The sequence below is a fragment of the Haliotis asinina genome, chromosome 4 (genome assembly GCF_037392515.1).
Source record: "Haliotis asinina isolate JCU_RB_2024 chromosome 4, JCU_Hal_asi_v2, whole genome shotgun sequence".
NCBI lineage: Eukaryota > Metazoa > Mollusca > Gastropoda > Lepetellida > Haliotidae > Haliotis > Haliotis asinina.
In genome coordinates, this window is record NC_090283.1 from 68791167 (window position 1) to 68816515 (window position 25349).

At 44.5% G+C, this 25349-nt stretch overlaps 1 protein-coding gene across 1 annotated transcript in view; it reads right to left on the reverse strand.

The window, feature by feature from the left end:
* LOC137282675 (von Willebrand factor D and EGF domain-containing protein-like) overlaps positions 1 to 16357 on the reverse strand; it is a 37954-nt gene extending 21597 nt beyond the window's left edge. The window contains exons 1-3 of the mRNA XM_067814462.1: positions 16202 to 16357; positions 15696 to 15803; positions 119 to 235 (exon numbers count right to left, since the gene is read on the reverse strand). Of these exons, the coding sequence (XP_067670563.1) occupies positions 119 to 188 (70 nt within the window). The 5' untranslated portion in view covers positions 189 to 235; positions 15696 to 15803; positions 16202 to 16357. The remainder of the gene's footprint in view (positions 1 to 118; positions 236 to 15695; positions 15804 to 16201) is intronic.
* Between the last annotated feature and the right edge of the window lie 8992 nt (positions 16358 to 25349).

Consider the following 25349-nt stretch of genomic DNA (forward strand, 5'->3'; position numbering starts at 1 on the left):
CAATAATTGTATTACACACGTAAAGAATCATAAACACTGGAGTAAAATTGTTCTGGTTAATACTAATACGAAACTAAAATTAAACTGTGATTTCTTTTTCATTGTTCAAAGAAGTTACCTTTCTTGATGCATATGTAATGTAAAGGTAAGTCGCAAGTTCGGTCGTTCCACTGGCCAGGTAGCCACATGTTGATCTCCACGCAGTCCTCGCTCCAAAGCGCATTGTCGGGCTGACCTAGCAAAAGTCATAAGCAGATCTTTATAAATCTGTAAATTTAGCTATTCTTGTCATGCGAACGTGCTATGTCAACATAATCATTTTTATGCAATGTGCACGTGTTCAGTGTTGTAATGCAGTGGTGGTAGATATAAACAGTAGTATATACAATGGGGGTTTTAAAACACTTTAAAAAAAAGTCTCTACAAAGCCTTATTTACTAAATAAGGCTTTGGTTGGGCCCTTAGCTCTTGCTACTATTACCCCTACTACTTAACGTGTGTTGGAGGTAACACTGTGCCGTACGGTACGATCAATAATTCTTCTCTTACAAACCCCCTACCCGGCCCATCCCTCAAGTAGTATAAGTTAGGTTCGTCGGCTTTCATATCCACTTTATCTATGTTGTAAGTTTTGACTGACCATATAGGATCGGTGGCCCGCTTACGGCTATCACCCTCGTGTTCCCCCGGCTGGTATAGATACCTCACTAGGGTCCTATCTGGTATCTGTTTCTCCTTCCCACGCAATGGAGCGGCCGACTCTGCAACTATTGATTTTAGTTTGATAGCGTCTGCCGGTTTCTTACCGGTGAGACGGGTGACTTCATGGTTGATTGCCGACACCACCTTGGGTAACCTCGTGACCCATTCAGTCGATCGTTTTCCAGGGGTGGCCATCTCCCTAGCATACTGATGGCCGAACAAGCGCTCAGCCAAAGTCCTATTAAATCTCTCAACTATGGCTTGGCTGCGATGGGCTCCGGCCGTGCCACGCCTGACCTTTGTATCGTGTTTGGCTAGCAGTTGTGACACGGCACCCATGAACTCCCGTCCGGGGTCAACTTGCAGCTCTGTTGGCCACGTCAGCGGGCAGCGTTTGTATATGCGTTCGAATCCTCTGGCTACCTGGGCCGAATCTTTCGTGGTCAAGGGTTCGGCTTCCTTGTAACGACTGGCTACGTCCACTACGGTTAAGGCATACTTGTACCTCTTGTCGTGGGGTAGGAACAGTAGGTCTGCCTGGTGAACGCTATTAGGTATGTTAATACCGAACCTCCTTCTAGGCACGTAGCGTGGTGCCGGCAAATAGATCTGCCACAGGGCTTGTTTTTCAAGCCACGCTTTGGCTTCCTCCGGGGGTACTCGCGCTATTTTAGCTAGCTTATCTACTGCGCTAGCTCCTTTCCAGTACCCACGCGGGCTGTAGTAAATAGCCTCAAATTTTTTCATGTCCATACGCGTATGTGTTTATCCCATCAATAGCTATCCAACGTTTCGTGTCCATAGGCGACAGGGACGTCTTGTTTATAGTCAGTCCGTATATCTTATGTCCATCACTTCTAAGTGTGTTCATTTTATGCCTAAAGGTACGGGTCTTGAACAGGGCTTCCTTGAATCTGGCGTGTTTGATGTGTTGTTTCACCACATACTTCTTAACCCCCTTAGCCTTCCGGATCTCACTATTGTCGGCTTTCAGTATGGAGTACATCTTAGGTCTCAAACCTATGTACTCGACTATGGGCGTGCCAGCACACTCGTCCTTCATCTTACCTAGGACCTTTTTATTTACCGTACTGTGTATGGTATGGGTCTTAGGGTAGTCGCTGGTGTCGTATAAATCGAGGTGTTTTTTCATGTCCTCGTACACGTCCTCGGTTCGAATCTCCATCAGCAGGGAATCCGTGTCAGTGTACAGCACTTCACACCTGTCACCGTACTGTTTCTTGAGCTCGTTGTAGTAAAAGTCGTACATCAGGTGTTTGGATAAATCGAGGATGCTCATCCCCACGTAAACAGGCCGGTTGAATTTTATGTGGCTTTTCTTCATGTGTAGGGCAACCAGGCTGTCTGTGAATATCTTACTACGGTTGAATGCCGGACTGGCTATCAATCTCCTGAGCTTGTCTTCCTCACTCGACCGAACCAGCTTCACGGTCACGCGTTTCCTCAGGTTCTCCATAGTCTTACCAAACACCGAGTTGTTCATGAGCTTGTAGAGATTTTTCTCAAAATCACTGGTGGCTTTTTTTCGTAGGTCTGTGTTCATTCTGATGTAGGGCTCCATCCATGGGCTCTGGTCGAACATGAGCACCCTGTGTATTTTGGTCAGCCTCATACCCAACGACAGGTACAGCTGTAGGTTGCGATAGTGAACGATGTACTTGGTCTTATTCATTAAGTTAGGCACGAGTTTTTCAACGTCTGTCACACGCCCACCTAACAAGTTATGTTGGTACTCAGACATCCAGTCTGGGTTAACTCTCATACGTTCGGGGGCCAGGGGGTAGCTGTTGTGCGATGTGTGTAATTCCTTGGTATACTCTAAGTCAACCTCGAGGATATAACCTTTGTTCGAATCTGGTGCAACCCCCATAACATCAACGTGGGGTACCCATTCGAATCCCCCTGTAGGTAGATACTGGCTCATGGCCCAGCCGTACAGGTTGTTGGCGTCGAGGTAGAGAATGTGATTGGTTGGCTTGTTAGGATCGTAACCTTTCACGTATTGATTATTTGCTTTCGCGTATCGTTTGGATGCCATGGAAATCCCACCTCGCAAGCCTTTCTCAATGAATAGGTGCATGTCGTAATCTGTGAGCAATTCCAAATTAACTCCGCTCTTTTTAAGCAAGGCGTCCCACGACAGACCTGGGCTGGTGTAATACCATGCGGGGTCGAGTTTATACTGCTTGAAACACGTTCGCCTAAACGTCTCAAACACTTCGGCTAACAGCAGTACATCTGTCCTCAAGTACAGGTCGTGATAATCACCCAGGTTCTTACAACCCAGTTTATTCCATACGTTAGTCGCGTGCGAGTAATCATCTCGTGAGACGGACGCCTCATTCAGCTTGCTATAAAAGCAGTCAATAGGGGGTAGTCTGGTCTCGGTGAACTTGACCCAACTATCCATGTACTCATAGGGGTACACACCCTTCCTCATAAGCAGGGGTCTAGTCTCGGCGTCTGTGTATCGATCAGTGATAGGGAAGGTATTGTTGGCCTTGACCAGACTGTCGAGTGACGACAGGAGGAACTGAAACGAGTCAATGAACCTAAGTCCGTTTAAGCTGAAGGAGATGTATCTCTCCATGTTGTTGGGGATGCACGTTATATTACCATCGATTTTCGCGATGGCCTGCATGATCAAGTGTGAGTCGTACCCTCTCAAGTTGTGAAAGACAACGGGGATGTTTATTGTCTTAGGGTTGATTTTAAGCTTGAGGTTGCACGCGCTGTGAGCGGCGCCTCTATACTTACCAGTTATGTGGCAGTGATCTCTCACCGAATCACCGTTAAGTGGTGAGTCACACACGTGACAGTTAGTGCTACTAGCGTGAGCTAGCCTGTCGACTCGGGTCATACGCATGGGAGCGATTCTATACAATGTATTCCTAATAATTTTTTCTTCCTCCTGCAAACACTTTAGAAACCTTTCAGCCGCGTCAGGGCCCCTATACACTACCGGGGCTTTCGTTTCCCCGTCACAACGGACGACAATGTATCCAAACCCACAGGCTTTATGCTCTTGTGTTTTGTGGATAAAGCTACCACTGGGGGGTGTGGGGGTATCCCCCACCACCACCAAGGCTTCAAAGTCGGCGTATATGATATAAGGCACAGACATTTGGTTCTTGTGGTTACCGAATTTTAGGATATTATCACCTTCCTTAGGCATGTCGACTCGTATGGCCGTCTGCCCCACACCTTGGCAATCCTCCCGGTGGGATTCTAATAAATCAGCTCGTGTGAAGCCATGTAGGCATCGTTCACAGAAGTGGGTCTTTTCTCTGTGTGCCGATTGGTCATACAACAGCCTGCTAAAGTGTTTTATCCATGTGTAGTGATACTTGTCACCTCGCTGGATCATGAATATATTGATAACTTGGCGATCCTTCACCGGGCTGACCCTGTGTACTATTGTTGTGTTACCTTCGTGCCCAAAGACATTTATAGCCAGATTATTCTGTTTTTCTACTTTAGTGATCTGGGATATGGGGGTGGGTTCATCTATACCATCCCAGTTGAGCCCATCATCCTGAGGATAATTAGAAGACCTGTTCGGATTAGTGTCAGCTGGAAATAAGGCTGACCTGATAGCTAACCTCAGGCAATCGTTTCCTCTATTCTTAATGTTTACTATGGTATGTTTGTTCCTATAGTAGGGGGGCAAGGCTAGGTATGATCCGCCTCTGAACGGCACGTAGTTAGCTATGTCTAGATAGACATTATCGATTTTATCTACAGCCCACCCGGACCTCAAGTGTGTGTAGCGTTCTAGGTATTCTCGTATCTGCTGAAAACTGGTATCGATTGATGCGTCAATGGTCTCTGTATGTGTGACGACCTCTTGTTTACCTCGGAAGTAAGGCTGAACATACTCAGTGGTCCCTGTGGGGCCCCCAACCTGCTTATCGAGCGACATTTTCACTGTGATCTGAAACTTGATACTTCCTAGGTTATTTAGTTCCTGGTTGACCTTATCAGCTATCAGAGGCTTGATATCTGTAATGTCTATGTTTCTATCAACGTGCATGCGCCAACCTCTCAAATAGTTGCCTACAGCGCGCTCAGTGCGCACGAACTGTAGGTCAATAGCTCTATTCTGTCGTAATAATTCTACAAGCTGTGGTTTTCTCATACGGGAATGCCCGCCTAAACCCAAATCGTGTGCCTCGGCTTTCAGTTGTTTTACAGTGGGAACGGGGGTATGTGATAACAATTCAACTAACCCGGCTCTCCCCAGGTTTGAATAACCCGTGTATCCAAGCTGTTTTGCTTGAGCTTTTAATTGTTTTACCGTAGGAGGGGCTTCTAAACCTAGTAATCTCAACAATGCTGACTTCCGCATTCGAGAATACCCGATCACACCTCTCTGTTTTGCGACCCGCTTAAGCTCGCGTACAGTAGTCATAGTGTTTACACCTAACATAACCAATGTCTAATTGGGTCACAGTAAAGGGAGGTAACCTTGATAAAAAATATGTGGCTGAGTAAAACATTTATTTGGAGTCTATCTTGAGCAGTCGCCTACGTTCTTTTATGTAGTCCTTTTTATTCTCGTAGATGAGTTGATGTCTGACTACGTTCGCTCCGTGAGCTTTACATAGACAGTAGTGCCCTTTAACCCTGATACCACACACAGAACACGTGTAGTTAGGACTTCCCATATGGAAACAACAGAACCCCTGATTCCTACATTTCCTACCACAGGCCTCGGTCTTCCCCATAAGTATGTATTCACATCGGTATGGAGCGGGTCTCATGTTTACTTATATAGGTATTTAATTTAATTGCTTCGCAACCAACGCAGTAGCTGCTATGCCCAACACTATGAAGCCCAGTTCACGATTCATTTGTCCCTTGGATGGTGTGTAGTACTGAGCGAGTGTGGGTTTATTGAGCGTTTCCAATCGTTTACCAGTTAGTAGGTAGTATTCTTTCATTGCTTCATCGACATCGTTGAATGTTTGAACGGCATGGTTTTCACGCTGGAGTTGTTCGTTAATAAAATCGATCCTCTGGAGGCGTTTTTTAGCGTACTCGGCCTGTGCCTTTTGTAAGTTCTCAGTAGCGAGATCGTGCCGCTTCCTTTCTTCCTGTATTTCAGCCCCGTGATCATCTCGTAGTTTCGAGAAGAGGAAATTACTCCCGGAAAATGCCAGGGCATTCACTAACGCCCCACCGACATCATAGCTATCGTGGCCATCCTATATTTATTTCATTATATTATCAGGTATTATCCCTTGTTTTACTAGGATGTCTTTTGTGGCCATCGCCATACCAAGGTTCATTATGAGCATACCCATATCCTGCAGGTTGAAATCTAGCTTGATAGTTGGTTGTTTAAGCACCATTTTAGTCAACCGAGCGTACCCTACTGCTAGACTGGCGACCAGTGTGGCGTGGTATGCGTCGTTGACGAACGTTTTCCCCTCAGACATTATGTATATATAACAATATTTTAAATTATAACATGATATGCGGGTCGACAGTGGGGGTTACCTCACTGTTGGGGGGTACCACCTCACGGTGAGGGTTTCCCTCACTATATAACCACGAGATAGCCAAGGCAGCAGTTATGCCTACAGCCAACAACAGTCGGGTTTGGTTGGTCACTGTAATAATTTTATGTTGGTTACACCACCGTTTTTTACCGGCAGCTACTCTCTTAGGATTCTTCTGTCTGGTTACTGTTGGGGTCACTTCCCCCACTGGTTCCCTGGTCTCCTGTGAAGGGGTCACTTCCCTCACCTCGGGAGGGGCTTCCCTCACTGTGGGGGGTATCACCTCGGGAGCAGCATCCATCTATACTATTATTATTATTTTTTCTCTCAAATTGACAATGCTTTGCCGTGATAATCGCCGCCGTCACTGGAGCCAACAACATACCATATTTGTGGTACAGCCCGCAGCTGATAGAACTCACGGCGTGTTCGATAAAAGGGTCTTTCTCGAGGTCCTCCCACAGGTAAAGTCGGCGCTCTGGTGGAATGGGAAGGAAGTATGATACAATACCGGTGTATATCTGGGTCATAGCCGATCCTATTGTCTTTGTCATTTCTGCTCCGAGCCGGGACTCGTATCTAGCGTACAGCTTATCGATTTCTTCGGCTGACATTTTGTGAATTTTATCCGTAGTGTAGTCTCCAAAGTAATGTTTGGCTTTGCCGCCAACAGCCAACGCCACCAGTTTCTCTCGCTTGTCATCAGTGGGGGAGACCCCCACACCCTCAGGTACCAACAATTGTTCGAGCAATTCCTCACACTCCATCTTATAATATAACAAGTAAGATTTAGTTTTAACTATATAATACCCGATGCAGACAAAACACAGAGAAATGAAGGTTAAGTTGCACACGACAAACACTTCAAATATCATAGCTATACTTAGCATTTGCTTAGCTTTAGCTTAGCTTTGCTTAGCTTTAGCTTAGCTTTGCTTAGCTTTAGCACACCCTATATGCTACTGGTTGGTCGGTCTTGAGCACGAGCTTAGCGTGTTTAGTTTCAGCGAGCTGTTTCTTCACCCGTTCCCGTTCTAATTTGCTCATCACATCGTTCTCTCTCAAACACTCCTCGAACGAATCCCTGTCCTTGCAGTGAAATAAGGCCACCCATCGCGTCTGCTCCCTGAGGTCTTTCAACACCGAGTTGAACTTCTGCGTTAGCACCCAGACGCTGTGATTTGCATGCCGGCCGGAGAAGGCCAGGTACGATAGCATGTCTCTCTTTTTTGTTATCTCGCGATTAGCGCTGCAGTCGTCCAGTATGAACAGCGTCGGTTCCCCTTTAAATTTCTCGTGAAGAGCTTTCAACCAGTCCTGCAGGCGTGTTCCAGGGTCGATTTTGTGTACGTCCGGGTCCGTCATCACCCAAGGTCGAGCGTACGTTTTATTCATGCTCAGAGTAGGGCACATGATAACGATGTTATCGAACACATCCTTGTAGTAACCCTCCAACATATCCAAGACGAAAACGGTCTTCCCACAGCCAGTCTGCCCGCACACTATGGCGCAGTGTGGGTCAGTGGGGAGTGGGGGGTACCCCCCATCAGTAGATGGCTTGCACGAATCTCCCATTGTCTATATTAAGTTGCGCGTCCATAATAACGTACAGATATAATTTCAACTTACCAGCGGGTTGAGCCTTCTTAGTAATCTGGATGGTTATCCCTTCGCTGCCGTTATCTATACGGCGACCGCTACCGTGCAGTTTATCATCATCCGTGGATCGCATGTCCAACCATAGGGCGTACTTGGTGGTCAGGTATTCACCGATCTGCACGGAGCCTAGGTCCAGGTCCTTTGTTATGTAATCCCCCACTGGTAGCTTTTTTATCTCATCCCACTGCTGGTGTGGTCTCATACCATGACTGAACAGCTGGTTGGGCACGCCCTCGATGGTCACTTCCACCTTTTCAATCTCGGGGTTGAAAAACTTCTCGCTGTCCCTCCGGAATGGCTCGTAATCCTCCACTGGGACGACCAGGATACCTTTCATCGATCGCGCCGGCACGTTCAGGTTGATATTCCACACAGTGTCGCTCTTATCTCGCACGACTGATCTATGCCTCAGTACGCGATCGTACAGGATAGCCATCTTCCCAGAGTACTGGCTTCGAACCTGCCTGGCCAGCTCCGGGCTAGTGACCATGTCGAACTCCAGAGAGATGTTGTCTATGGCATAACTGGCCTCATCACCGTTCGGCGTACGCACTACTTTGCTATAGTCGTTAAACGTGAGCTCGTATTCGAGCCTATCACCCAGCGCGGCCTGGTAAAACGGCGCGTGTCCCGTGAGCAACTCGAAGTCGAGCGGCACGCAAAATCGATTCCCGTATGCTCGAGCGATGGCCTTTTCACCATCCGATAGCTTGTCTAGCTGGTCTGTCGTGAAGGCATACCCTATGCGCGACCGGGTTGATTTGCTGATACCCTGGTACACATCATTGACTCGTTCTCCCTCGCTTTTCCAGAGATCCCCGTAGCAGTGAAACACGTCGCTGTCGTCGATACTCAGCACCTCGTTACCGCTGATCTTGACGGTCGTTTTCTTGATGATAGCTCGACCCACGTTCCGCACTAGCTCGCATTTGTCGTTGTCGGAGGTCAACGTGATATTGAACGCCAGTCGAACAGTGCCTGGTACAATGAGGTCATTCTCACCAAGGTTTGGAAATCTAACCAGCAGAGTTTGATTCTGGTCTATCTTGCTGGGATTGTTGGTGATGGTCACCGACTGGCGCACGGCTCTGGCGCCTAATGGCTCTCTCAATCTTCTGAAAGGATCTAATTTTCTGCCGTACATTGTTATATAAATGAAATATATTTTTAATACTAATGGATGAAGACATACCTATGGATGATATGTGGGACGATAGTGCCCAGGCATTCAATGATGACCAGGAGACCTCATTATCGCAAGGTGACGAACTCATAAATAAATCCAAACTCAAGCCGTCGGGAAGGAACTATTCCAGGTTTACCCTCGATAGCAATGGCACGCTGCGTTTGAAGGCTCACCCGGAGATCGATCTCATGCATAAACACACGAGAAAACCGCTTGCTTTATCAACACTGAGCAGTCTATATAAGAGTAACTTTGTCCGCGATGAACTAGGCTTCATAGATTACGGTGGCGCGCGACCTAAGATTTCTCCGAAGTTAGTTCAAAGTCTGGAAGGCATCAGGGACGCCACATCGGATCAAAACATGACTTATGATATTGAAAAGGTGTTGGCCGACTACAAGAACAAGCCCTTCCCGGGTCTCGAAATTACCTTTCGGGAACTGAAGGGGTTGGACCTGTTGATGCAAACCATTCGTGGTCAGCTCTGGAAAAGCACGGCCAAAATGAGTGAGATAGACGACCACATCGCCTATGAAAAGAAAAAACTCGGTGAAACTGAGGACGATTCTATGAAAGCCACCATCGAGGAACGAATACGTAATTTGGAAGATGAAAGGCAGACCTGGTTGGAGACAGCGTCCGGCTACAAAGAAAAGCTTAGATCCCAGACCAACCGTGTGCGGGAAACCATCAATCAAGTCCTCCACCGAGACACCACGTTAGCAGACAGGATTCGGATATTGTTCCGGGAGCAAGGGATCACCATCGCCAGCATTCTGACTGCATTGGGTTTCATCATATCAACCCTGGTGGTGTCACTGACAGGGGGTACTGTGGGGCCTGCTTGGGGAAGGCCTAGCTAAACTGGCTGGTAAAGCCGCCGAAGCCCTTCCCGGTATCCTGGGTAGCATCGTCTCGAGGTTATTGGGCGCTCTGGCTAAAACTGCCACGTGGCTCAGTCAAAACCTGTGGGCAGCCATCGTCGCCGTGGCGGGTCTGGTGTACGTAGCGGCTAAGAAATTTTTAACCAAATAAGCCCCAAAGCTACCCCACCAACCACCAGGGCCGTTTTACTATCAATATGATTGGAGGCCTGAATATGGGGGTGTGTGGGGGGTACCCCCACATGAACTTTAGACTCCGGGGGTGGCGCCACTATACCCGTTTCACGTGGTGGGATGTGTGGGATATAGGGGGTGTTAATATCGGGGTTGATACCCAACTTTTGATCCGCCGTGGCTATGACTATTTTGTTGTTATAACCCACCACTTTTTTTACTCTCAGTTGCATATCACTCGGAGCCATGTACAGCCCCACGCCGAACACGTAATTGACTTTCGATCTGGCGTATTCTAACACGTTTTGGTAACGGTCGATGGCCCGCGGGAGATCAACTGGAGAATTGATAGCATCCTCAACGTTGGAAACGAACTGTTTCTGAGCGTCGTAAGCAGTTCCCTTACTGATGATGTTGGAACGCGTCATCGACTGCGCACCCAACAGCGCCCACACGTAAGTTCGAATCGAGTCGTTCAACCTGACTACCCCGGCACGAGTGAATCCTTTCGACATATCCAGCATAAACATTTTCCACCCGTCTGCGGTTGACTGCTCCACTTTCTGGATTATGAAAGCAACACCACCTTCAAAATTCATACGATCATCCCTCCATTCATTACTCGACAAAGCAAAGTCCTGCCTAAGTATACCTCGTTTCACTAAATCATCACTTGCATCTTTCACTGGTTTTGGTCCATATTTGGTAGGTTTAGGAACAATATCATCTAATACATGGAAAAAATTCTCAGTACTAAACATTTTTCGTTTCATAAAGTTTGTTAGTAAATCTTTCTTAAATGCATTTACTGAGAGCCCATCGCTGTAAGGAATACCCAACCCGTGGTTCAGCCCCGGCAAACGCCAATCCGTCTTCGGGTTTATTTCGAATTCATTGCAAATACGTTCGTAGACCCGTCTATCGTACGGGTTGTTTGTTGCGTCCCACGCTTTGTCCTGTGGGAGGGGGGCGCTGATCTCTTTAAGGATACGTCTGACCTGGTAGTACACGTGGAACTTGAACACAGACTGACTCAGTGGTCCACGCCGAGTGTCGGTCAATGTCACACCACACCCCGTTGTAGCGCACCACACGGCAAAGTTTAATTGATTCTGCCAGAACTGCATAGGGTTGTTGAACCAAGCGTGGACTGCCTTGACGTTAGTCACCGAAAGCTTATACTTATCGAACACATCTAAAAGCTGGACATTGAAATACAACCCAGGAGCAACCACGATCTTCATGGGGGAGAAATCTACGTCCAGTTTAGGGTAAAACAACATTTTAAAACTCTTATATAATGAGCATATATACTCTAACATGTACATAACACTTCCAGGAATAACGAGCGGTGAGGCCGTTCAGCTGACGCACGCGATCGATAACACGTCAGGCCAACTCGAAGTCGCACTCTGCGATATCACCTACCTACCGCAATGGACTAACATCAACGCCAGCAACAATAAGCTGTTCGTCAGTGGGGCTCGCAGTCAGATAACTGACGGCTACTACAGCGTGTGCTCTCTAAACGACGAGGTCTTCAAACCCCTGGGAGCCGAACTCAAGATGAACGACTCAAACGGCACAGTGGTGTTAATCAACAACGGAAGAACCTCCTTGAGGCTCGGCCGACCATTAGCGAGGATACTCGGTATGTCTCCTGACGAGATAAAACCAACAACAACCGTCACAGGCACGAAGTTACCCGACCTAGTACCGTACCGAGAGCTGTACATTCATCTCGGTCAGGTGAGCACAACGTACAACATTCAAGGAGGTCACCCTTCCACTATACTGAGAGCAGTGCCGGTGAAAACTGAGAAATACAACGACGGTAGAACCGAGTCGTTTTCACCACGGCAGTATAAGAGATTAACCCAGGGCAACATATCTGAGCTGATAATATCGGTGTTAGATATAAATCATAATCCTGTAAATATAGGATACCTCAGCTTAACGCTTCATGTAAAATGACCAGCGCACAAGGGCCCGGAGTGAAAAAATGCGTCAATATCGGGATCTCCGACCTCGGAGACACGCGCGGTTTCGATGCTCCCGGAGTAGATGGTAAATCGTACGCCTTGCAACTGAAAAACAACATTTACAAACGCGTTGAAATCCCCTCCGGTGGAACCCTAAATGATATAGTAGATACCACAAGAGCAAAAATCAACACTAAGTACGCCCTTGTCAACACCGGTAATAACTGGATAATATACCCATCGTTCGGGGGTAAACTGTTCGACTTAGACGATGTTGAGAGCACTACCGTCGCCCGAAACAAGCCATATATGCTCGTCTTCACCGAAGATGATAAGTGGGTGTTGTTACCTGATAACGACTGGTTTCTCAATATTAGGCTCGGCTCCCCCTACGTATTCACGGATAACAAAGACAACCACCTAAACAAAGTCGTGAACAATGGAACCCTGCTCGTGGCTTACGTCCCAACTGAGAGACGTAGCGTAGTCGTCAGCCCACTCAACACTATGGCAGCCCACATGCTATCGAGTAAACCGGCCATACAAAACGTGGCATTACAGTTGGTGTCTGAATTCGAAGGCGTGGTCAAGATACTAGAGAGTCTACCGGCAAACTCAACACTAATCATCAAAGTCTACCTAGGGGAACCATCGGTGAATGATGTCGAGATCGTGAAGGGGATCAAACTCGGGTGGGTGAAACGACACCAGTATCAAGTTTGCAACGTTTACGTGCGGGTGAGTGTCGGCTCCAACACCAGTCTGCAGGGGGTCAACGTGATCGTGGAAAACAAGATATCACTAACCAAGATCTTCCTGCCTGACAACATACACTTCATGGGTATGAAGTTCACCCCTGAATTATTATCAGAAAACCAGTTGGAAATTATATCGTAATAGTATAATAATGACCAATCATCCCAACACTACGCTTAACGACCTAGGAGATACGGAGGGATTCGATCAGCCTGGTGAGGAAGACACCTTATATATCCTGCACTTGAAAGACAACGTGTACAGACGGGTGTCGTTATCAGATTTTAAAGAGCCCAAATGGCTGATCAACTTAACATTCGCCTCACCTTATATCACATTAAAAGATGGGGTGGAAGAATTGGAGTTGGTCTCTAAGATTAGGAATAACGGTATCTGGCCCGGGGATTTCATTCCGGAGAGTGAATTATACATGATAACTATTGGTATCGAAAAAAATAGGTTAAAGTCTGTAAAAAAAAATAAATTAACATTTAGCAATAATACTTATAGCAGCTATCTTGATAGAATATTAGTCCCTTTCACACTCATCATAGAAGTCTTCTTTTATTTAGACAATGAAAACACCTCAAGAGCACACCAAATTTTACCCGGGGTGTCAATACACTGGTTTGACGAACACCGAGACCAATATTGTCGTATTGTTATACAACAGGATACCCACGTGGACCCTATAAACCGCTTAATAAGCCTCAGTGGGGTTTTTATTACAACAGGAAATTCTATTAGACTCTCACCTATTACCCTGACTAATAATCTAGATCTTGTAGACTTCAAATTCATTAATAGATTTTTAACTGAAACCCAATTAAAATATCTTTCATAATATATATTATAGGATGGGTCTGTACCCAGTCGTAGAGGAAGTAGCGAAGACGCTGGAAACCGTAGATGGGTTCCGCTTGAGGCAGTTATGTGATGTGAAACGCCAACTAGAACAAGACCGTGACACGCGGAAAGCACTATATAAAAAGTACCATAGAGCTTTCAATATCGTGGACGGGGCTGACACTACCCTTATGGCAACCAGCATGGGACTAGGGGCGGCAGGCGTTGGGTTGTTAGCTACCATCGTGGCCGCACCTATAGTGCTAGGTATTGAAATAACAGCTGGGGTGGCAGGGTTGGCAGGGTTGGCGCTTAAGTTAGTATCACGCAGACTGCATCGTAAGGCATTGAAACACGACGAGATCAGGGTTCTGGCCGAAGCAAAGCTGAACACAGTGAGTGAGCGTATTTCCACGGCACTCACTGATAGTAAGATCTCAGAAGAGGAGTTTCGTTCAATCCTCTCTGAACTCACAAAATATAACGGAATGAAACAAGATATTCGGTCCAAGTCTCGTAAGTCTGCTATCAGCGAGGACGAGAAAAAAAAGTACATAGAACAGGGGATACAAAAAGCCCAGCAAGCCTTTATTACGAACACCAAAGTGATCGTAGGCGGTTCACGTTAAACTGTTTCATTGATATAAACGTGTATTGATCGTACCGTACGGCACAGTGTTACCTCCAACACACGTTAAGTAGTAGGGGTAATAGTAGCAAGAGCTAAGGGCCCAACCAAAGCCTTATTTAGTAAATAAGGCTTTGTAGAGACTTTTCTTGAAAGTGTTTTAAAACCCCCATTGTATATACTACTTAAACCCATGAGCAACAGAAAGTGAACACTATTTTTTATTTTCATGTTTGGGGAAAGTTGTTTAAGCTAGTAAACCATTTAGGCCGAAACGGTTCGCCCTTGAATTTGCAAAAAAATGGCAAAACGTGCATCTTGGAGGTTTTGCAAAAGGCTTGTCGAGAACTGGAATAAAAAGGTGACCATACATCTCAGCTGACAGAAAGCCAGATGGGCGCCAACAACAGCCATATTGCAAGGGCCCTAAACTGTACCATCAGCAAGCTATTCTAGTGTTACAGGCAGACTGGCAACACCCAAGACGTGTGACGACTGCACAGGGAAAAACGCTATCTGCGTTCTCATCATCCGCGCAAGCGGGTCATCATGGCAACGGAAACGGCGGCAACGGCTCTAGGACATGTCATCAGTCGACGTACCGTGCTATGACGTCTGCGTGCAGCAGCTATCAGAGCTATCACACCCTGTGCGTGGAATCGGCAGCAAGTCCTTTTTTCACAGACAAAAGTCGATTCACCATGTTCTATATTGAAGGCTGGGTGCAAGTATGCCGTCACAGGGGTAGAAAGACTAGTGCCGAACTGCGTCAAAGAAGTGCATTTTTTTGGAAGAGGCGGTGTGATGGTGTGGGGAGCCATTTGTGGGAATCAGCGTACATGACTGGTCTTAATGCGTGAAACCTTGAACGCTCAGGGATACAGAGATGTCATTCTTCAATCCGTGGTAATACCATTTCTTCGTCAGCAAAAAAAGCCAACGGTTCTGCAGTAAGACAACGCCAGGTCCAACACAGTGCGACTTGTCCAGGATTTATTGAACGCCTAGCATGTCAAAGTTCTGCTATGGTCAGCAGGCTCACCGGATTTAAACCCTGTGGAGCACTTATGGGATCACCTGAATCGCCAGGTGAGAAGACGACCACGACCCTCAGCGAACCGACAAGAACTTGCAGACGCCCGTTGCAGGAACGAATGGAAAAAGTCATTCACCGACTGACGAGAGAGTTAAATAACCAACTTACAGAAGTTCCTACCTTACAACCAACTCATGCTAAAGGATCTGAAGAAATTTACCAATCATTATTACCGGAAAAAATGGCAACGGATGAAATTTCAAAGTGAACCATCAGTCCATCTGAAAACTAGGAATTTTGTTTAAGGACAATATTACCGGCATGCCAATGGGCAAAATTTAAGGGTGAACCATCAGCCCATCTGAAAACTCCTTCGTGGTTCCTGTCGTTAAGTCCAATCCATGTCCGTTCTTGAGTGACTGAAGCTGAAATAACGATGTCTCAAATCAGCAAGAGGTGTCCTCTAGAACGATGGCGTATTACTTGGGATTAGTGCCTTGGGATGGCTTATATAGTGCTTGAACAGTGAGAAACAATGAATGAATAGTTCTAAAGTACTGAATGAATAAGGTTTTGAATATCACGTTTTTGTCTGTGCCATTTAACAGCTACATTAACAAAATCAAAGTGAGGAAAGTTTACGAAATGTGATTAGAGACATAGCAATATATAAGAATGATGTCATCCGACTCTGAAGTGCCGATATTGTACCACTCTGATGTATATCCCGAATTTAAGAACTACTTTATTTGTTGAGGACAATACTGTGAAAGCAATATGGACGCATATTTTGTTAGTTTGTTGTAATTGAATCCATACGTACTTGAAACATATGTGTTCTCTTCGTTATTGTGGATGCTTAGAAGATCTGCTCCCTGTCGCTGGCAATCTGATAAAGCATCTGGCCATGACTTGTTGGTACTGCTGAGGAAATAGCACCTGTGTGCCTCATTGTAGAAGGGTAGCCAGCCATCAGGACATTTTCCTGTCGGGATATAGGATCTGAGTTAAATGTTTCAACTGCCAACGTGGATTGTGATTCTGTGGGGGCTTTTAAATATATTTGCCAGGGCCTAGATTTTCGAAGCTCAATAAGAGCTAAGATAGTCGTAAGTGCCATACATTGACATGAACTTACAACTATCTTAGGGCTAAACGAGCTTCGAATATCTAGACCTAGGTTTAAATCTGACGTTCCCAGGAACATTTTTAAAACATCTATAAATATTACCGACGAAGCTGCATTTCAGACTAAGGCATATAAATATGCAAATTTTAGGGACAGGATCACTAATGTGAAAAAACAGCCTGATCTCACCATGTTCGGCTGTTGGCGTGGTTTCTGTGAAAAAAAGAAAACACTGATATGTAACATAAGATTTGAAAGACATTCATGTCTACGTTATCTGCTTTGATACAACGACAATAACGAACACGGTATTAACGAACTGAGCGGTGTAATGATGTGGGTTGTGTTTCTTGGTTTCTTACTGCACAGTAAAACACGGTAATAACGAAGTGAGGGGTGTAAAGAAGTGGGTTGTGTTTCCCGGTTACTGCACAGTAAAACACGGTAATAACGAAGTGACAGGTGTAAAGAAGTGGGTTCCTTTTTTTCTGGTTACTTACTGTACAGTAAATACGATAATAGCGAACTGATGGGTGTAACGGAGTGGGTTGTTTTGTGTGTGTAGTTAGTGCACTTAATAGGATGCATTTCGACTAAAATATACAGTAATTGGCCAGGACAAAGGAAACAGTTCGGTATATCAGTCAGTTCTCTATATACAGGTTGATGAAACTTCAAAGAGCGTGAAAGTGCATACTCACTTGCAGCACTTGCAATGCACAATGCGGGAAAGATCCACAACAACGCTGTAAGGCGCGGCATTTCCAAATGAATACCTTGTCCTGCTGTGCCACAAGCTTATATGCGTCAGCAGCCAGGGGTCAGTGACAAGATGATGATTCCCACGATCATGTGCCAGAAAAAAAACAAGGATTTTGCTTTATCTTAATTTATTCGTCGCAAATGCTTAACCTTCATCATGGCCAAGACTTAAATGTTTGGAGGTCACTCACGTACTGCCTTGTGTGACGATACCTTTCTTGTCCTGAATACTAGAAAGACAAAAGACATGATAATAGCCTTTCGGACTTCTGGATGTGCCTATTCACGACTGTGATACAGAAATAGTGTCAGACAATGCGTATTTGAGAACTGTTTTAAACGCTAAGCTCAAGTGGAACAAGAATACAGCCAGAATCGATGCTAAGTGCCAGCAACGCCTGTAATTTCTCAGAAAACTTAGATCTTTTAATGACAGCATATCCACGCTTGTTTTATTTTATAGAACGTTTATCCAAAGTGTTCTATGTTTTACCAAATTTTCCAAAATAAGCAGGCAAAATTTCAGGTCCACCTTAGAGGACATTGCATGTTTAGGCCAGCGGAAGGTCAGAAACCTCTTTCTTCATCCTAAATATAAACTTCTTCCTTCTGGCCTTCCTTCAGAACAAAGAGAGCCACCGTCTCATTTATCCTACACAGCATTGTTACTTTTTTTTCAAACGAAAGTAGTTTTAGTTTCTTCTTCTTTTACTGTGTTTCCTTTCTACACGTCTGTTCTATGTCCAGTGCTACTCTTAAATTGTTATACATTGTACTTTATTCATTTATTTTTTAATATCCACCTTTATCCTTTCCCTTTAGACTCGTTTAATCTTAAAAAATAAATAAATAAACACCAAAAAGAATTCTGCCATGCTCTAACGTACTTTACATCATTTTAACCACTGTTCATCGTCCATTGTGATCCGTAAGAGCGTGACTGATGTTGTATGTGATGTTATGTGTGTGTGTTGTGGTCATAACGCAAGACAAAATCCCTTCTTGGGCAATACTGCACTGAAGAGATCTTGTGAAATGTACTAGCTGTCTATCTGTACTGTTCTGAAGTAATTATTTTGTCTTGTTTTCTAAAACGTTTGATTGGACAGTGTAGTGAGTGAAAGGTGACATTACAAGTGTAGGTAGAAGAAAATATGTTAAACGATTCCTTCATCAGGTGATCTGAAATGACCCCGAAACGTTGTGTGTCAAAGATTAAAAGACGATTTATCCATAAAAAGATCTAGGTACTCCCATTTTGTCTACTCATGAACATAAATATATAATATATAATGTACCTGTATAGTTGATTACTCCCAGTTTGTCTGCTCTTTGAAATAAACCTAATGGGGACTACCCGTATTGCACAATCATAATCCTGTGTGAAGTCATACTTGAATAGACACAGAAGGAAGACGTGTCCTGCATTGACTGAACATCGTAGAGATGGCACCCAGTATGACGAGTCACTCTCAACGTTAAAGCAGGCTGATATCCTCTTCATAAATGGACTTTTGTATTCGTGTCCAAGCCTTTGGCATCAGCTGTACGTGATTCTCTCTCTTATTGGCAATACTATGCTTCACTTAGCTTTCTGTATTATGCCTTATCGTCAGCGAGTAACTTACTGTTCGTGTGCTAATGGGTTGTGTTCGACTGAGGCTGTGAGACATTGAAGGACTACGTTGTGTGGGTTGATGATGGCGCACGTTTCCCCATCCCTGAGTGGAGCCAGTTTGAGATGGACGGTCTGCGAAAACATAACCCTTTTGAAGGTTTTCATCACCCTCTGAACCAGAGCATCAGACAAAGTCACCCTAATAGTTTTTTAAGTTCACTGAGGCAGTCAAGAGCATCGACGCAATGAACAGGAAACGGCTGAGGATTGCCCAGACCTGGGTAGATAAACAATATCCTAGGAATTCTCTTGGACTCTCCCACAACAATGGCCTAACGGAACCGAAGATATGAATACTTATTGTGATAATATTCATTTGAAAACATAACATTGTTATGTAATTAGCTGAATAAACATTGCAGGGACATGGCACGGATGTATAAATTGTTTATTTGTAGGTATCATTATTAAAAGTTCAAATTGTATAGATGGCACATGTAAAGAAAAGTTTCTAAGGGTGTCATCATAATGCTGAATGTATTGATTGCAATACAATTGCAACGGTCTACTGCTTTTTCAATACGGTTAAGAAAGTTTGTAAAACATTCATTTGTATTTATTTCAAACGAAAATAAAGATTCCACAACTTTTAAGAAATAATGCTACCAACAGCTTGATCCTTCAATACTGACGCCCAGTATAAGTATCATGGTGGAACATTCTACCTGACGGAGGGGAGAAAGGTTGTAATCAAAGGCCAATCAAAGAACAAATTCTGTAATGGACGAGTGGTCAAACTGGGAGTACTCATAGTGGGAGTGACCGTTTATAAATCAATATCACATGGTGAGGGTGCCACATGATGGTAAACCTCTGGTGGCAACGGTCGCAAACACATACTGAGGCACATAAAGGTGACGGGAACATACGGATATGTCAGGACAAATTACCTTGGAGCACCTACAGCTTCCATTGATCCTCAGAGTGTATAGATAATTCCATCATTTATGCTATGGGTTGGTGTAGAGGCCATGGACTCGTGAAGGTCCCGGGGTAGAATAGGTCTTCAGCAGCCCATGCAAGGGGCGACTGATAGGATCGGGTGGTCAGGCTCGACTTGGTTCGCAAATATCATCGGTTCCCACTCGCGCAGGTTGATTCTCATGCTGGTGATCACTGGAATGTCTGGTCCAGATTCGAATATTTACAGACTGCCTCTATATAACTGGAACATTGCTGAGTGCTGCGTAAAACTAAACTCACTCACTAAAAGCAATATTTGGGTGATGTTATCCCGTATCAGGAAGGCCTGATGGTTAGTTCTGTGGTGAAATGATAGATAACGCCCTGGTATTTCAATCTCATCTCGACAATAAAGCCTTTGGAAGGACCTTCTGGGCTGTGGATCATGTCTGCCTAGATCGTCATCCTTCAGCCAAAACCAAACTTCCCATGCCATACTATGGTGCACTGCTTTTTAAGATGCTCTATGCATCTATGAGGGCATACAAGCTGGTACGGTTTAGATCACTTGTATGTTTGCCAGAATGAAAATTAACTTGGAAGCTCCATATAACTGGAGTCATTGATGGAGGAGTTCAAGAAGGATTCTAGCTTTATGTCGGGGGTCTGTCAGTAATTGTGTCTGGACCAGACAGTGCAGTGAATCCATAACTGGTATAGGACTAAATGCGTCAAACACGTCAGTGAGTCTGAGTCCCGTTGGTTTCTTCCGTTGCCACCGACATGGACCGCTGAGGTCAATTCCAACCCGAACATAACAGTCTAGTTTCTTCCGTTCCCTCAAGCATGGGGTGCTAAAGCCAATTTCAACCCGAACATAACAGTCTAGTTTCTTCCGTTCCCTCAAGCATGGGGTGCTAAAGCCAATTTCAACCCGAACCTAACATTTAGTTTTCTTTTTGGGCTGCTGAGGTCAGTTTTAACCCGAACATAACAGTTTAGTTTCTTCCGTTGCCACAAGCATGGGCTGCTGAGGCCAATTTCAAACCGAACATAACAGTTTAGTTTCTTCAGTTGCCACAAGCATGGGCTGCTAAGGTCACTTTCAACCAGAACCTTATAATTTAGTTTGTAGCAAGCATGGGCTGCTAAGGCCAGTTTCAACCCGAACCTAACAGTTTAGCTTCTTCCATTGCCACAGACATGGGCTGCTAAGGCCAGTTTCAACTCGATCCTAACTTTTCGTTTTCTTCCGTTGCCTCAAGCACGGGCTGCTGAGGCCAGTTTCAAGCATGGACTGCTGAGGCCAGTTTCAACCCGAACCTAACATTTAGTTTTCTTTCTGGGCTGCTGAGGTCAGTTTTAACCCGAACATAACAGTTTAGTTTCTTCATTTGCCACAAGCATGGACTTTTGAGGCCAATTTCAACCCGAACATAGCAGTTAAGTTTCTTCCGTTGCCACAAGCATGGGCTGCTAAGGTCAGTTTTAACCCGAACATAACAGTTTAGTTTGTTCCGTTGCCACAAGCATGGGGTGCTGAGGCCAATTTCAACCCGAACCTAACAGTTTAGTTTCTTCCGTTGCCACAAGCATGGGGTGCTGAGGCCAATTTCAACCCGAACATAACAGTTCAGTTTGTTCCGTTGCCACAAGCGTGGACTGCTGAGGTCAGTTTCACCCCGAAGATAACAGTTTAGTTTCTTCCGTTGCCTAAAGCATTGGCTGCTAATGAGGCCAATTTCAAACCGAAGATAACAGTTTAGTTTCTTCCGTTGCCACAAGCATGGGCAACTGAGGCCAGTTTTAACCCGAACCTAACAGCTTAGTGTCTTCCGTTGTCACAAGCATGGGCTGCTAAGGCCAGTTTCAATTCGGACCTAACAGGTTGTTCCCACTGCTTGAAAGAAGAACCAAATCGACATATCAACAAAAAGCATCCTACCTCGTAGCTACAGGCTTAAGGAAATATTTAAAATAATCATAGTTTCTTAGTGAGCGAATGACTAATATGTTTCTGCGCCGACTTCTTACCAATATTCAAGCAAAATTACGACGCGGGAAACCATCAGAAAGTGTACCCATGTGGGGAGTCGAACCCAGGTCTTCGGTGTCACAAGCGAACGTTTTGACTACTAGAATACCCCCATCGCCCCATAAAGTCTTTGAAGGTCACTTAGAAGTGGTACACATAAAGGTGAGAACTTGCGGATGGCAGCTACTTTATTTTGAGGAACACGACGTTTCTGACGATATTCTTACTCGTTCTACGGGCAAAGTATCAGGTGAATGATGAAGGAGTATGTGTTGAAACAGAAACCTCTTGCTCCTAAAAATAAAGAAGCTGACATCAATATATTTGTCGTCTTTATGTCTAAACCATGACATCACAAATATGTTACGAAGAAAATAGTGTCTTAACATTTTTATAATAATCTAAATGTTGCCGGTAGAGTACTGAACAACATTATTGTGCGTAATCTTGCACCTGCTTTCGCTTTGACCTACAACGTCACACGACCAAGCCTTTTATCTCAGTCAGAATGCCGATTTCTGAAACAGGATGCATACAAACACGGTAAATGTCATTACACTTTCTCAGATAAGAATAGATAACAGTGCTTTGGGGGTTATGTCCTATCCGGCTTTCGACACCAAACTTTCAGAGTCTGTCACCTAATCGTCTGCACACAAAGTCAGCGATCTTCTCAACAGCTTCCACAAAAACGGAATGAAGAGCGTTGTGACTCGGTGGTCGGTGGTTCCTCATGTAAAGGGAACCGCAAGCTTCAACGTGGCGTCACTGGACAATCACATTTCAATCATAATCAAACTAACCATCAGCTATGTCCATAACGGTAATACGAAGCTATCTGAAACCGAGACATAACCCACGGGCCATGGACATTCCCAGGAGCCGCCAGATGTTGTGCAATAGGGAGTCGTGGCATGATGCAAGGTTCAATAGTCGTCTTACTGTCTTTAGGCAGTTTTGACCACACATGCTTACTGATGAAATAAAAAGTATCGATGGTCGGATAACACTTATCCAAACTTATTCGTTCAACCTATTCTGTAAATAGCAATAATAACCGGATTCTTGCATGAAAAAATAGCACTATGTATCCGTGTTCAAATGGCAGAGAGCCTAGTGACAACATTTGATAGTGGAACCTTTGACATCACAATGGTCTGCAAAGTATTCTGATGCAACTTCATAGCAGCAATGTCCTCTGGGGTATCTCGTGTCTACACTATATAACAAATTAGTACTACAAAACATTTTGGATTCACTGTTTTGTCTCTGTCCACGATGATGAAACGGACATGTATGTTATCACTGGCTGTAAGATACATTCAATCCACAGTTGTCCGTAAATAAATAAAATAGCAAATACGCATAAGGTATTCTTCAAACAGGTCTTTTACAAAATTAATAGATTTCCAAGCTATAAAACGTGAAATAACATTGTATGCAGTTCTCAAATCCTTTTAGTTACATGGCCAGTATACTGAAACGTTTCCTGTACGTTTAATCCTCGTCAGACACACAGTTATGTTTAGAATGCTCTTATTAATGTTATGTCAGTTTCCCAGAACTTCGGAATTGTAGCCCCGAAAATATATTTTAAATTGTTTGATGCACTAATCCAACCGATTATGCTCGGTGGGTCTTTCAGCGTCACGATTCACACGAGGAAATTTAACTTAACAATACTTAGAGAACAACCTGTTTCCCTCTTGTTTCAAATGGAATGTTCTGGAGGGCGTTCTCATATATACAAATGTGGATCATTTTTCAGGTCGTGGTTCATCTAATACTTGTCAAGTAGTAGACAACATGGGCGTCTACTATTAGAAACCTATTATTTTCTCATGTTTTTATTTGTGTGGCTGAATCAAGCAGGTGACAACATCAATCTATTTCTTAAGCAATTTCGAGAACAATCTGTTGGCATGTATCATCAAAAATGGCATTACTGTCTGGAGAATAGTTCAAGATATCACTTGTACATACCATATAAGAGCTTAATTCAGCCAGAACTATATCTGTTTGAATTGACATCTAGAAATATCAGACGTACATTTGACGTACATACTCGATTATATACAGACCGCCACCATATAGCTGGAATATTGATGGGTGCGGCGTAAAACTAAACTCACTCACCCCTTAGAAGCAATATCTTATCTAAACTGTACCCTACCATGTGCTGATAATATACATGTATTACTTGTATATTGGCCGGGGGTCATCCTTAAGTACATTAAATATCGTTGTCTTGTCTTGATACACAGTTATGTTTAATACGAAGCACACTTGTCACGTCTCACCCCATCTTCAGGTTTTGCACGCCAAAACGCCAGATGAGTTTTCGGCTGTTAAAAACGCACCTTGCTTCAAGGAAGCCACGTGCGGAAAACTGTTGGCGGGGGGACACGTGATTGCCTGCAGGGTCAGATAGTAGAGCTTGTCAGTGTAGGAATTTATTTTTGAGAAACTCACAATAAAGTTTGAAACTAACATGACATTTTGGATTTTCCTCATCACCCCATATTGAGATCTTTTCTTGCTGAAATCCTAACTTGACACATTACTTCCGCTGTCACTGGTTCGCTGTCAAAGTCAACACATACATGGGTTGTTATTACAGGTCAGTACACGTCCTCTAAACACGTAGTCCTCCAAAATGGACAAAATCCACGAATCTAGCACATGTCATAGACATTGTCTTTCGAACTGTGTACACCTCTTTATTGAATGTCATTCATAATTCTCGAAACTGACCAAAATATCTGGTTCCTCCCATCTACAGACTCATGTCAACACACAAATCTGTTAGTATTTCATGGATAAACAGCATGTTTGAGCACCATATGTATTGTGTCATCTCACGTCCATCATCACTGTAGCATCTCTGCAAGTGAGTGAGTGAGTGTGTTTTTACACTGATCTTGGCAATATTCCAGCAGGGAATTCACATTGTACCCATGTGAGGAATCAAACCTAGGCCTTTTAAGTGATGAGATAGCACTTTGACGACTAAGCTACCCCACCATATCCCTTTTCACTGAAATATCCGTGAAGGGGTAGAATAGGCCTACTGCAACCCATGCTTGTCATAAAAGGTGACTCTGCTTGTCCTAAGAGCCGACTATGGGTGGTCAGGCTCGCTGACTTGGTTGATACATGTCATCACTTCCCAATTGCACAGACCGATACTCATGGTGATGATCACTGAATTGTCTGGTGCAGACAAGATTATTTACAGACCACCGCCATCCTGGAATATTGCTGAGTTCACCATAAAACAAACCTCACTCACTCACTCATCACAGAAAAGTCCCCATTTACACCAGCATATTTCAAGGTGACCATCATCACTGAATACAACATCTTCTCGTCCCTCTATAGCCATGATTATATATTGTACTATCTTAAAATTGAAGTCACAACAGGGGTAGTGGGGCAGCCTAGTGGTTAGAACATAAGATCTA